The sequence below is a fragment of the Stegostoma tigrinum genome, chromosome 38 (genome assembly GCF_030684315.1).
Source record: "Stegostoma tigrinum isolate sSteTig4 chromosome 38, sSteTig4.hap1, whole genome shotgun sequence".
NCBI classification, from domain to species: domain Eukaryota; kingdom Metazoa; phylum Chordata; class Chondrichthyes; order Orectolobiformes; family Stegostomatidae; genus Stegostoma; species Stegostoma tigrinum.
The window spans coordinates 8,453,802-8,467,716 of NC_081391.1; the positions used below are offsets into that span (position 1 = coordinate 8,453,802).

The 13,915-nt window shown below is 41.7% G+C and overlaps 1 protein-coding gene across 1 annotated transcript in view; it reads right to left on the reverse strand.

The window, feature by feature from the left end:
* The window catches only part of LOC125447006 (glutamate receptor ionotropic, NMDA 2B-like), a 382,369-nt gene that overhangs the window by 43,273 nt on the left and 325,181 nt on the right, over nt 1-13,915 (reverse strand). The window contains exons 7-11 of the mRNA XM_059640487.1: nt 12,136-12,304; nt 9,572-9,725; nt 7,152-7,277; nt 4,539-4,768; nt 1,765-1,925 (exon numbers count right to left, since the gene is read on the reverse strand). Coding sequence (XP_059496470.1) covers nt 1,765-1,925; nt 4,539-4,768; nt 7,152-7,277; nt 9,572-9,725; nt 12,136-12,304 — 840 coding nt within the window. The remainder of the gene's footprint in view (nt 1-1,764; nt 1,926-4,538; nt 4,769-7,151; nt 7,278-9,571; nt 9,726-12,135; nt 12,305-13,915) is intronic.

Below are 13,915 nucleotides of genomic sequence, written 5' to 3' on the forward strand. Positions count from 1 at the left end.
GGGACTTGAATATGGATCTCATAACTGAAAGGTAAGGACATTACCACTGTACCACAAGAACTCTTGAACATTAGGCTGGGTTCTGGATTGCTGGTCCAATGATATTGCCACTGTGCCACCATATTTCCAAGTAAATTATTTTTAATCTGTCTGGACATGTCATGACACACTTCTAGACCAGCTGCAGCTGGAGCCTAGGTTTTCTGACCCAGAGGTAGGGACACTACCACTGCACTAAAAGACACCTCAAACAGTATTAGAGGAGAAGGTAATGTACCCAGACCCCGCGGTGCCCATCTCCCAAGGAGGGAACAGCTCATATTTTATTTCAATCAGCTCATTACATATCTGGGACACTTGTCTGACTTGAACACACAGTTAGGGTGGCACAGTTGTTAGCACTGCTACCTCATAGCGTCATGGATCTGGGCTCAATTCCACTCTTAGGTGACCGTCTGTGTGGGGACTGTGCATACTCCATATGTCTCCCACAGTCAAAGACGTGCAGGTTAGGTGGATTGGCCATGCCACATTACTCCCATGATGTTCAGGGATGTGCAAGCTCGGTGATTCAGCCATGGGAAATGCAGGGTTACAGCAATATGGTAGGTGGTTGCGTCTGGGTGGGATGCTGTTTGGAGGGTTGGTGCAGATTTGATGGATTGAATGGCCTGCTTCACACTGTAGGGATCTATGATTTAAGAGATCCTCTGGCTTAGAGGTAGGGACAGTACCATTGCTTCACAACATTTGAAGTCTTTTGATAGCCTCAGCAGCAATGCCTGATGAGCTAATGTAACGTGCAACTAATTACTATCATGCAATAATCTACGTCTTGATAACAGCTACTTATTAAGATCCAATCATGTCTGATCAAACAGACCCATCTCAGCCAAAGAAGAGGGTTGGTCAAAGCAGTCTTCTACCTCAAATACAACAATGTTCCCATCTCTTGAATGAATAAAAAGAAATATGTTTAGCACACCAGACTAACTTTTAAAAACTGAACTTCAGATTCATTGCAGCATCTGTGAGACTCATGACTGTTTTTCTATTTAGTGCATCACAGACTGCAGTTATTTCCCTTCCTTCTAATTATTTTCAGGATTACTGGGGCATGAAGTGTTAAATTGCGAGCCACACTTGTATAAAAATGGCCACCATTCTATGAGTTTCAGAGGGGGTGAAGTAAATCAGGTGTTTAAAAAGATAAACGATAGGGAGAAGCTATTACCCTTCCTACGACAATTTAGGCCAAAGCTTTATAATTAGAACTGAGCCATTCAGGTTATGTGCTCATCTCTCCAGAGTAGGGATTGAACTGTGTGAACCACTGAAACAGAGGGCAGGAGCACACGGTAATTTGTCCATTATAGCCATCTCTCTTATATCAAGGATAAACCTTCCTGCTATCTGATGAGCAGCTCCTACGGACTGGATAGAAGAACTAGATTAAAATCTGTGCCTGTGCAATTATAACAACATTTTTAATTCTATGTTCGTGAGAAGGCTTTAACCACAAACTGATCAAAACACAAACAGAAAATGAAAATCTAACCGGCTGACAAAACCTCTATGTTGTGTTAATTCAAAATTAGCTTAGGATGTGCCTGTAGTATACTAGTAACAGACAAAGGAACAAACAATATTGTGATAATGAACCTCTTCCCAAAGCAAAACTCGACCAATTAAATCTACCATTCGTGTCAAGGCACCCACCTTAGCACTAGCCCCTACAAGAACTAGATTTCATAGAATTCTTACCCTGCCTTCAAGCTTATTAATGCATCCAAAACCGACTTCTGGTTGTACTTAGTCATGTAGCTGTGCATCTCAAAGTAATTGTTCCGGATGTTTCTCTCGGTGCTTCCATTGGGAACAGTCCCAAACCGGAAAGGAGGAGAAAAATCATTTGGTCTTTGAAACTGTGGAGCAAAACAAAAGGCAAACTGACACTGTCTGAGATTCAGATAGATATCGTGGGGAGGCCACTCATGCACACAGGTCGCACTACTGTGTAGCCATATGATTTGAAAAGTGATGTGGAGGTTTGGACTGATAATCCTCCAGAACATTTTAAAAGAGAAACTGTATCAGTAAATGTCACTATGAAGCTGCTGAATTGTCACAAAATCCCTTTGATTTATTCATGTCCTCAACCTGCCATCTGTACCCACTCTGCCTGATATGTGATTCCAGTCTTACACTGGCACGGTTGAGTTCTAATGCCTTCTGAAGTAATCTGGAAAGCCACTTAACTGAAAATAACAATGACGTGCATTTATATGGTATCTTGAAAAATGTTCTAAGCTATGTTTCCTCAAACTTTTCCTGACCTTCCCATGTCCATGCAGCTTAGAGGACACATTGGTTTGAAGGGACTGAAAACTTCCTGCTTTGTATTAAACAAAAGCTTAGGATGTGCCTGTGGGATAACATAACAGTCAAAGAAGTGAATATATTTTGATAATGAAATTCCTCCCAGAGCAAAACTCAACCAATTATATCTGCCACTTGTAACTTGGCACCCACCTTACCATAAGCCCCAATAAAAATAATCATTCTCCTCCAAGCCACACACCATCCTGACTTGGCACTATATCACAATTATTTCACTGTTTTTGGGTTCAAATCCTGGAACTCGCTTCCAAACAGAACTGTGAGTGTCCCTACACCCCAAGGACTGAAGCACTTAGGGAAGGCAGCTACTTCACCAGGGCAACTAGGGGTGGACAATAAATGCTGATCCAACCTGTGAGTCTCATTTCTCATGAACAATTTTTTTTTAAACATTCAACAAAATGTTTAAATTAATCTAGTCGCATTTGCCAGCATTTGGCCCCTATACCTCTAAATTCATGCACCTATCCAGAAGTTTTTAAATGTTGTAATTGTACCCACCTCCACCACATCCTCTGGCAGTTCATTCCATACATGCACCATCCTCTGCTTAAAAAAATTGCCCCTTAGCTTCCTTGTAAATCTTTCCCCTCTCACCCTCTAGTTTTGGACTCCCCTGCCCTTTGGAAAAAGATTTTGGCTATTCACCTATTTGGCCATGCCCCTCATGATTTGATAAAACTCTAAAGGTCACCCTTCAGCCTCCGATGCTCCAGGGAAAATAGCCCTAACCTATTTAATCTCTCCCTATAGCTTAAACTTTACAACATCCTGGTAAATCTTTTCTGCACCTTGTCAAGCTTAACATCTTTAGCAGGGATACCAGAATTAAGTGAAAAGTATTCCAAGAGTGGCCTCACCAATGTCCTGTACAGCTGCACCATGACGTCCCAACTTCTATACTCAATGCACTGACCAATAAAGACAAGCATATCTAATTACCAAAAGCTTGCTTGAAAACGTGGGTTTAAGGAGTCTGTTAAAGGTGGAAAGAGAGGAGGAGAGTTTTAGGGAGGCAATTTTACAGTGTAGGGTGCAGGCTACTGAAGCAATGTCACCTAAATGGTGGAGCAAGTAAAAACAGCGAATGTACAAAATGTTAGAAGGGGAGCTGGGTAGACATCTTGGAAGGTTGGAGGGCCAGAGGAGATTAGAAGGTAAGGAGAGGCGAGCCCATGGAGTGATTTTAAAAACAAATGCAAACTCATGGACTTTGTGAAATAGAAGCCAAACATTTAGGAGCCAACGAATTAAAAGCTACAGAAGTTCTCAAGAAAAAAGCCCACTGCTACTTTCCCAGGGGAACTGAGGGATATGCAAAAACAGGCCAGCCTTACCAACGAGACCAACATCTTGAGAATGAATAACCTAAGTGCGAGCAGTAATTTTAACCGAATCCATTTTTCAAAAACTATAACAGAGAATACTGAGCCTGGCCTTAAATGGGTATTTTACCAGTCCCATAGGGTTTCCATCCTTGCAAGTCTAGTTATAATAATTCCTTTTGTGTCTCTTCCACAAGCTCAGTGTTTCACACACATGCATACACATAGCTCTGATAGTCTGGGTTACCCTCTAAACTATTTGCTCTTGTGTTCCTCGCCACTTCCCTGTCACTGATGAAACCAATTGCACTGAAGAAGAAGGGATAGGATAGAAACCATGGGCCCCATTGCTGCTGCTAATCCTGCCATCAGACCCCAAGCTGAACACAGCATGTCCGTCTAGATCCCCAAGTCCCAATTCTTGGATCCTGATATAGCTACCCTGTCCTGGGAAAAGGTGCTTCCAGTAATCCAAGCCAATATACCAAGGCTATATTTGATAAAATAGTGACAGTATTTAGTATGTACAAATAATAATGCAGGAAAATCTCATTGCTGTTTCACAAACTCATTTATTTGTGCAAATCTTAGGGTACACCATTGTGAGTCTAAACTTCACTTAACTACAGATTTTTAAAAGAAATTAAAATAAATCTTGATTCCCAGATCAGGAAGTATGCAAAGCCGAATTCATGGTATGCCATGTTTGCTAACCAGTAAAGAAACATTGGTTTTCTGATGTCAAATCAATAATTTATAGGGAACAGTCACTCAGCTATTCAAGGTCTGGGTTGGAGGTAGTTGGAACCTTACCTTTTTATCGCTCAGGCCTGATACTTGGTCCACATATTCCTCTTGGATCATAAATGCAGCAAGGTTGGCTGTGTAACTGGCCAAGAAGATCACAGCAAAGAAGGCCCAAACTGACACCATAATCTTGCTTGTGGTTCCCTTTGGGTTCTGGACTGGCACCGAGTTGTTGAAAACAAGGCCCCAGAGCAGCCAGATGGCTTTGCCGATGGTGAAAGAAGGCCCTCCTGGTTCTGCAGGACAAGATATGGGATAGGATAATGGTTTCAAAGCTGTGGCCCTACCATCAACTAATCTGAGTGAAGGCTTTGTGAGGGTACATGCCCATGAATCTGGAAGCCATTGCTTCTCACTCAGTATCACATTGTTGACATCCAATTCAATCCAAGGTCTGATAAGATGCTCGTGGGACATGTATTACAGCAGTGACCGTGGGACATGTCCAACTAAGGGAAATTGTAGCTGCTCCACTGTGCTCTAAGCTGAATCAATTGCTGGAAGACTAGGGAATAGATTTTGACAATGAGTTGGTCACTTAGATTCTTCCAAGTACCTCAACTTGGAAAGAGAAAAATACCTGGGAGTGTTAGAGATTTGAAGTTAATTTAGGAGTTCAAGATGGTTCTAACAGGATAACAGAAAGTCTGGTTGAAAACTAAAAAACAAGCTACGGATGCTGTAATCAGAAACAAAAGTAGAAATTTCTGGAAAAGCTCAATAGGCCTGTGGAGAGGAATCAGAGTTAATGTTTTGGGTTGAATGTACTGTTCCTCAGGAAGGATCATTTGACTCAAAACATTAACTCTGATTTCTTTCCACAAATGCTGCCAGACCTGCTGAGTTTTTCCAGCAATTTCTGTTTCTGCATAGATAGTTCGGAGTTAGTTTCACAATGGATTGACCCACCAAGACACTCTTAGGTCAGCTACAGGATATATAGCAATCAGTCTGTAGTTGCTCCCAGTTTCTCCTTATTCCAGTTTTGCTCAGTGGTAACTTTGAGTACCTGTCTCAAGGTGGTTTTCACTGTTTCCAGAGAATTTCATAAATCTATTAACAGCAGTAAAACCTGTTCTGATGATGTATCTTCCCCTGATTCCCACTCAAGAACAAATTCTTAAAAGGTGGCAGGATGAGTGCCTTTGACTCAGATTGTTTCCATCCTAGCTCTAGCTGCTGTAGTTCGAAAATTTGTAAAGCTCATTTTTTCTACTGACCACACAGAACCTTCTGCTGGTCTATGATTTTTAAAGAACCCTGTAACCTAATCTCAAATATGGCTTCTTCTGCCCTCTTTCCTGTCTCAATGTGAAACACATCAACTTTGCATTCAGGTAGAATTCTCATAGAATCCCTACAGTGTGGAGACAGGCCTGTTGACCCAACAAGTCCACACTGACCCTCAGAGCATCCCACCCAGATCCATTCCCCTGTTGGTTAACCAATTTTAGCCCCAACTCTCTTACATTGTAAGGGTAAGTAGAGAGTTTACAGCATGACTGTACACAACCTCTGCACCCTTCTGGGTCTTGGGACTCTAAGAGTTTATCAATTTTGAACTTGTTCAATGCTGCAATTGTTTCTAAGTAATTATGTCTTGCACCTTCTTCCCAGGAAAATGATTCAAACTCTCCTTTGATCTCTAATTATTAAACCATCCTGGCTGACTTCAGAACACATCACATGACCCCTTTTGTTTACCCTAAATTTAAAAACGTAGCTTATAAAACCACACAATTGCAACAACAGATTATGTAACAACAAATGGGTTTGGATGGATTACAATAAAAATAACATTTAACTGGAAGCAGTCCAAAATTAAATATAGTTTATGTTGTCTCGAGAATAACACAGAACTAGGTGTGACCTACAGACTGGAATATAATCTGAGGGGTCAGGGTGGTGCTATAAAGACAAATTTAATCAAAATGTAGCACCATTGTGAACAAAAAGATCCAGTCACCAATGCTAAGTAGTAGCAGTGTGTATTATCCATGATACCCTGCAGAAATTCACCAAAGATCCTTAGGTAGCACCCTCCAAACTCACGACCACTTCCGCCCATAAGGGCAGCAGATACATGAGAACAACATCACCTGCAAGTTCCCCTCTAAGACTCTCACCATCCTGACTCAGAAATATATTGCCATTCCTTCACTGTCGCTGGGTCGAAATCATGGAGTTCCCTCCCTAAGGGTATTGTGAGTCAACCTACAGCATGTGGACTGCAGTGGTTCAAGAAGACTGCTCACCATTACTTTCTCGAAGGCAACTAGGGGCAGACAATAAAATGCTGGCTAGCCAATGATATTCACAAGTGAATAAAAAAAAATTGGGTGGATTACGAGTGGAACAATAGATATACAAGTGTGTGTGAGACATACAGGCTGGAATCTAATTGATGAAGTTTATATACAGATTTGGAGAGCAATGTAGATTTCAACAGATCCCTTGCTTCAGGAAAAATCTGATGAAGTGAGGCAGCAAACACAATTGTTTCCTGCCACTCTGTAATTGGGTTACAGCAAGCATTCCATTCAAATCCAGCTGTAAGATGTTTTATATATAGAATAAGAGGCTGCCTAAGAGATCAATGGCACAAATACAGCAGCTTACCCCTTCCATCAGCCAGACATCGGTTGTATCCCACAGGGCTGAAGTATTCAAAGACAAACACTGCGACAGCAGAGACAATCAGGAGCATTACGAACATCATCACCCAGACATCTGCACTGAATGGCTCTGTTGCACCAGAAAGCAAAGTGTTAGAGTCTATACCATCAACACATTGTACATTAATCCCCCTGCACCCAAAACACTGCTGTTAGAGAGATAGTAAGTGTCATGTAAAGAATGACCGCCCAGTCAGCTCAGTAATACCTTTCATCACCACACAAATGTGGAGTGTATCTTAAACAAGAATGGCATGAACCTTCACCACGGTGAACAACTTAAATTAAGGTATTTTTCTCAAATTTATTCTAGGGATGCCACTAGCATGACTGACATTTGCCACACTTCTCAACATCAGAAGGAATTCTTCAACCAATCTTGTTATAGAATAGAATCAGAGATAATGGGAACTGCAGATGCTGGAGATTCCAAGATAATAAAATGTGAGGCTGGATGAACACAGCAGGCCAAGCAGCATCTCAGGAGCACAAAAGCTGATATTTCGGGCCTAGACCCTTCATCAGAGAGGGGGTTGGGGTGAGGGTTCTGGAATAAATAGGGAGAGAGGGGGAGGCGGACTGAAGATGGAGAGAAAAGAAGATAGGTGGAGAGAGTATAGGTGGGGAGGTAGGGAGGGGATAGGTCAGTCCAGGGAAGACGGACAGGTCAAGGAGGTGGGATGAGGTTAGTAGGTAGCGGGGGGTGCGGCTTGGGGTGGGAGGAAGGGATGGGTGAGAGGAAGAACCGGTTAGGGAGGCAGAGACAGGTTGGACTGGTTTTGGGATGCAGTGGGTGGGGGGGAAGAGCTGGGCTGGTTGTGTGGTGCAGTGGGGGGAGGGGATGAACTGGGCTGGTTTAGGGATGCAGTAGGGGAAGGGGAGATTTTGAAACTGGTGAAGTCCACATTGATACCATATGGCTGCAGGGTTCCCAGGCGGAATATGAGTTGCTGTTCCTGCAACCTTCGGGTGGCATCATTGTGGCAGTGCAGGAGGCCCATGATGGACATGTCATCAAGAGAATGGGAGGGGGAGTGGAAATGGTTTGCGACTGGGAGGTGCAGTTGTTTGTTGCGAACTGAGCGGAGGTGTTCTGCAAAGCGGTCCCCAAGCCTCCGCTTGGTTTCCCCAATGTAGAGGTTCTTCCTCTCACCCATCCCTTCCTCCCACCCCAAGCCGCACCATCCGCTACCTACTAACCTCATCCCACCTCCTTGACCTGTCCGTCTTCCCTGGACTGACCTATCCCCTCCCTACCTCCCCACCTACACCCTCTCCACCTATCTTCTTTACTCTCCATCTTCGGTCCGCCTCCCCCTCTCTCCCTATTTATTCCAGTTCCCTCCCCCCACCCCCCTCTCTGATGAAGGGTCTAGGCCCGAAACGTCAGCTTTTGTGCTCCTGAGATGCTGCTTGGCCTGCTGTGTTCATCCAGCCTCACATTTTATTATCTTGTTATAGAATAGAGTTGGCTATCATTAAGTATTGTGGTTTCCAGTCAAAGCTCTATTGCAAAAGGTGGAAGGCACACCCCAAAATGTGAAAACCCAGTTTTCACAATGCACAGATTCTAATTATCGCTGGCACTGACCTGGGTCCTGTTGGTAATTTTGTGAACAAGCAAAGAAATAGTATTTGGAAAGGCATCCACAAGGTTGAGAATAGAAATTCTTTTCTATGTTGAACAAGCGGGCCAATGATGTTCAGGTTAATGTTGTGATCAGGGAAGGGAGGGCTGAGGGAGGAGGAAGATGACAAGGAAGGCAAGAGGGAAGAAGTGAGGAAGGCTTTATGGTGCTTCTCACAGCTCAGAAATCTCCAAGTGCTTTGTGGCTAATGAAATGTTCGAAATTTGGTTGCTGTTACAACATGACAGTTAACTTGAATGCAGCAAGCTTCCAAAATCAATAATGTGATAATGATGAGATAATGCATTTTTGCATTTTTGATTGAAGGTTAAATATTGGTCAGAACATCATGGATAACTCTGTGCTTCCTCAAAACAGTGCAATGGATATCTTAAAGCCCATGTTGGACCTTGGTTTAATGTCTCATCCAAAAAATGGCATTGCCTTCAGTATAGTGTCACTGCCTCAGTGTGGCATTACAGGGTCTTATGATTTTGTGTTCCAGGACTGATGTGAATTCAACTCAGAACAATCGGACTATGAAGGCATGACTCCTTGTGAGATGTCTTGGGGTTTCTGAGGATCATGATGATCAGGACAGCTAGAGAGTGAAATTAACTTGATTGGTGTCACAAAGAAACATTCTATTTAGTCAAGTCTCGAACTGAAATTACTCAAATTGGCATGACCTTGACCACAAACAAGATGAAGGCGTGCTGAACTTTAAGCCAGTTACCCAGAAAAGCAGAGGGTGACACAGTTCCATTACTCCGAGACACCATTACACTGATCCCAGTCTCTATAAAAGGGACTGAGAAGTCCACCACCTCCGATCGTTCTTCATTAATGGTTAATGAGCCAACAGCCATCTGTGCCTGCTTCCTTACCACCTGGAAATAGAAAGGAGTACTTTTATAAAGGTGAACATTCGCTATGTCACTAGCTATTTCCCAATAATCAGTCAATTGGTGTAACCCCATGAGTTTATGTGGACAGATCACACAAAATATTTATTCCCTTCAGTACAGGAAGATTAAAAGCCATGTAGAATGCCTACATAGTATGGAGGCAGTCCATTTGGCCTATCAACTCCACATCACCCCTCCAAACAGCATCCCACCCCCCTACCCTAGCCCTGTAACCCAGCTAATTCACCCAGCCTGCACATCCCTAGACACTAAGGGCAATTTAATATGGCCAATCCACCTAACCTGCACATCTTTACATTAATGCGTGAGTGAAATGAGTATTTTTTTAATGGATGGGTCACAAACAATATTTGGCACAGAAATAGGCCTCTCATCCCTCCATCCCACCTCTCCACCTCTCCCTGGTATATCCCTCAGTGCGATATGCTTCAATCGTTGCATGTAGCAGTAAGTTCAGCACTCTCTGTTAACAATTTCCTCCTAAATTCTTTGTTTCAACTTTGTCGCTAAACCCTTTTGTGGAATTGTTGACAAGTGGTCTAAATGAAATGGAAAACAGAGTGGGCTGTAAAAACAGCTGCCAAATTACTGTCACCTATTTTATACAGACAGCCAACGACATTATCAGGTGTTGTCCAAATCCGGTAGGAAAGTCAAATAGATTTCACTGAAGACCAAGGAATCATATTGATTCTGCCCCTTCCATCTCACTGACCAATCACGACCACTATCTAACTGCACTCACTTATTACTGTCCCATCTACCTTCCCCAGCTGCACCCCTCTTCTCTATTTATTTCTGAGCTCCCTCCCTCCTTCCCATTTCTGAAGAAGGGTCCTGACCCAAAATGTCAACTTTCCTGCTCCTCTGATGCTGCCTGGTCTGCTGTGCTTCTCCAGTTCCATACAGTGTTATCTCTGACTCCAGCATCTGCAGTTCTTGCTATCTCATCTTATTATGAAGCTGTGTCTCCTCATTCTAAAATAAAGTACTACACATGTCAGGAAGCTGAAATAAAAATAATAAATTGCTGGAAGAACTCAGCAGATCTGGCAGCATCTGTGGAGAGAGAAAAACAGAGTTCACATTTTGAGTTTAATGGTAATCTTCGGCACTCTAGTTTTATTCTCTCCCACAATAGGAGAATATAGAGCTCCTTGTCTTAAATAAAAAAGATGGTTTGTAATTGACCTGACGAAGGTTAAGGTAAGAAAATGTCTCTTTTTGAAAAGAAATTGCTGTTTTAAATGTCCCTACTTGTGTATTCCAGTCCCTCCAGGATCTTACACATTATGGTAAAATCATCTCTCTTTCTTCTAAACTCCAATGTGTAGAGGCCCATTGGTTCAATCATTCTTCATAAAATGAATCCATTGTCCAAAGAATGAGTCCATCAGACTCTCTCCGAACTGCATCTGACACAATTTTACCTTTTTTTCAAACAGAGAGACCAAAGTTGTGCACTGTATTCCAGATGTAAAGATAATTGAATGGAGATGAATTACAGAACTCAGTGGTTCAGAGGGATCTGGGTGACCTCGTAGGTGAATCATATTTTAATATGCAGGTAGAGCACATAGTTAGGAAGGTAAATATAATGCTGCCATTAATGCAAAGGGATTAGAATTTACAAGCAGGGGCATTTAAGATAGCATTTTTTTTATCAAAGAGACATTTTCTTACCTTAATCTTCATCAGGTCCTTTATTAATAAAAAGTAGCTCTGTATTTGTTGAACATTTGCAAGATGTTTACTGAATTTCATAACCCCAAAACATGGGTAGCACAGTAGCTCAGTGGTTAGCACTGCTCCCTCACAGTGCCAGGGACCTGGGTTTGATTCCATCCTCAGACAACTGTCTGTGTGGAGTTTGAACATTCTCCTTCTGACTATGTGGGTTTCCTCAGGGTGGTCTGTTTTCCTCCTACAGTCCAAAGATGTGTAGGTTAGGTGGATTGGCCATGTTAAATTGTCCATAGTGTCCATGGGTGTGGAGGCTAGGTGGATTAGCTATGGGAAATGGAGAGTCATGGAGATAGGGTAGGGGGTTAGGTCTGGCTGGGATGGTCTTCAGAGGATCAGTGTGGATTTGATGGGCAGAATGGCTTGCTTTCACACTGTAGGGATTCTATGATTCTAAAACCAACAACCTTTATTGGCATTTTTTGAGATGGCATCCCACAATTAATCCAATGTAAGATTATAACTTACCAAAACATGGGTTTCAACTAATTAACATTGGGTTACTAACAAATGCCATAACAACTAAACATCTGCATGAACTCACAGAATCTATTGGTGACTTCTCATTAATTGTGATACACAACCAGAGGTGATTCTATTTGGTAACAAATAAAGAGAATTTACTTACTTCTCCAACCAGGCCGTTCCATGTCCCGTTGATTTTCTTCCCGTGTTTTCCATTTGTCACCAGATATAAATCATATGTAAACTTGACATACTTTGCAATTTTCTTCAAAATGTCAATACAAAATCCTTTACAGCACCGCTTGATATAGATTCCTGCTTCAGTCTCATTCCTGGGAGCAATAAAAAGAACAGAATAAATGGGGTTTTTTTGTTGTGAAGAGCTGACGAAGATTCTTCCAGCGATTGGTGTCTTCTCCTTACACTGTCTTCATAATTTACAGATTCAGAAATCGCTCTCCACTGAATTATTCTCATGTTTTCCACTGTTGTAGCTTCCACGACCTTGACTTTTGCAATTATTTCTTCACTTTTTAAGTCATTTCTGCCTCTTGCCCATGCCATTTACGGGCCTATCCAATTAAAAGAACATTTTCTGCTGCAACAACAAAGTCAACAGGTAATTTATTTGTCTATTCTAGCCACTGCCTTTCAGATATTAGTGATGTAATGTGTGGCAATAAGATACCTAAAGCAAACAAATCTACTTAACAATCAGAAAAGGACTGTTGGCATCTTATTTATTTCAGTATTTGAAATGATTAATGTCTTGCTTGCCTAGACTTTGAGAACAGCTCTCTTTGCTTCTCGAGTAAACCTTCTGCACCTCAAGGGAATACATAACAGAATATATCAGTTCTAAGGTCTTTGATTAACTCTTTGCACGGACTAACTCAGTGAAGGCAAGTCAACAAGGTATGTGGTAGAATCACTGATACAGAAAGATTCATCAGGAATTCAGGTCACAAAATAGTGTTGGATAAAATTCAGGTCCTTTTGCTATTTTGGAACAGATTGTGCAATGAGTAAATCAAATATTGTGAGGACTTGCCTTGGAATTGCAATTGCTTTAACAGCAGAACATTCCTGCAAGTTCATGAAGGAGCATAAACACGGCCTTTTTCACTGCTTTCATGGTGAAATTACTACGGTATACCAAAAGCATCCCTGACAAAAATTCCTGCCTGTCACAATTTTTATTTTTATTTTTTTGCTGTATACATTGCTCCTGTGTAATTACCTTACCTTTTCAATAAATTTCACTTTTAGTTTTAGCTGGAACATAATGTTATGACAGTGTGACATTTACCAATTTGCAGAATGGTTATGGAATCAGAGTGATTCAGCCAGAAATGCATCACATATTGGTAACAGGGACAATTGACTTGGGACCCCAAACATGTCAGCTAGAACACAAAGAAAGTCAGCCTAAGACTGACAATGTGAATTGAAATGGTAAGAATAAGACAACGTTCTGTTTTTGTGCCATAATAATATGCCATTTTATCAAGTGGAAGGAAATATGAAAGTGTTGGTTGGCAGAATGGGTGAACACAATACATTTAGATAACTGTAGACTCAGGACTCCTAAAAGGAATCAGTGGCACAGTGGTTTTTGTAACTGGACTGGTCATATAACATTGTGAGTCAACTATCCAGAAGCACAAGTTCAAATCTCATCAGTAATTGGAGAATTTAAATTCAGATAATAAAAAATTCTCTGTTTAAAAAAAGCTTTGATGACCATGTAACTACCTGTTTGTTTTTTTTAGAAAAGCAATTTGATGTCTTCTAGAGAAACAGATCTGCCATTCATCATAGGTTGAGCCTTTATATGAGTCCAAATCTCAGCAATGTGGGTGGTGGGAGACAGTGGTATAAAGGTATTATGGACAGAGGGCATGAACTGAAATACCCCAGAAAATCTATTCTCTAACATTTCA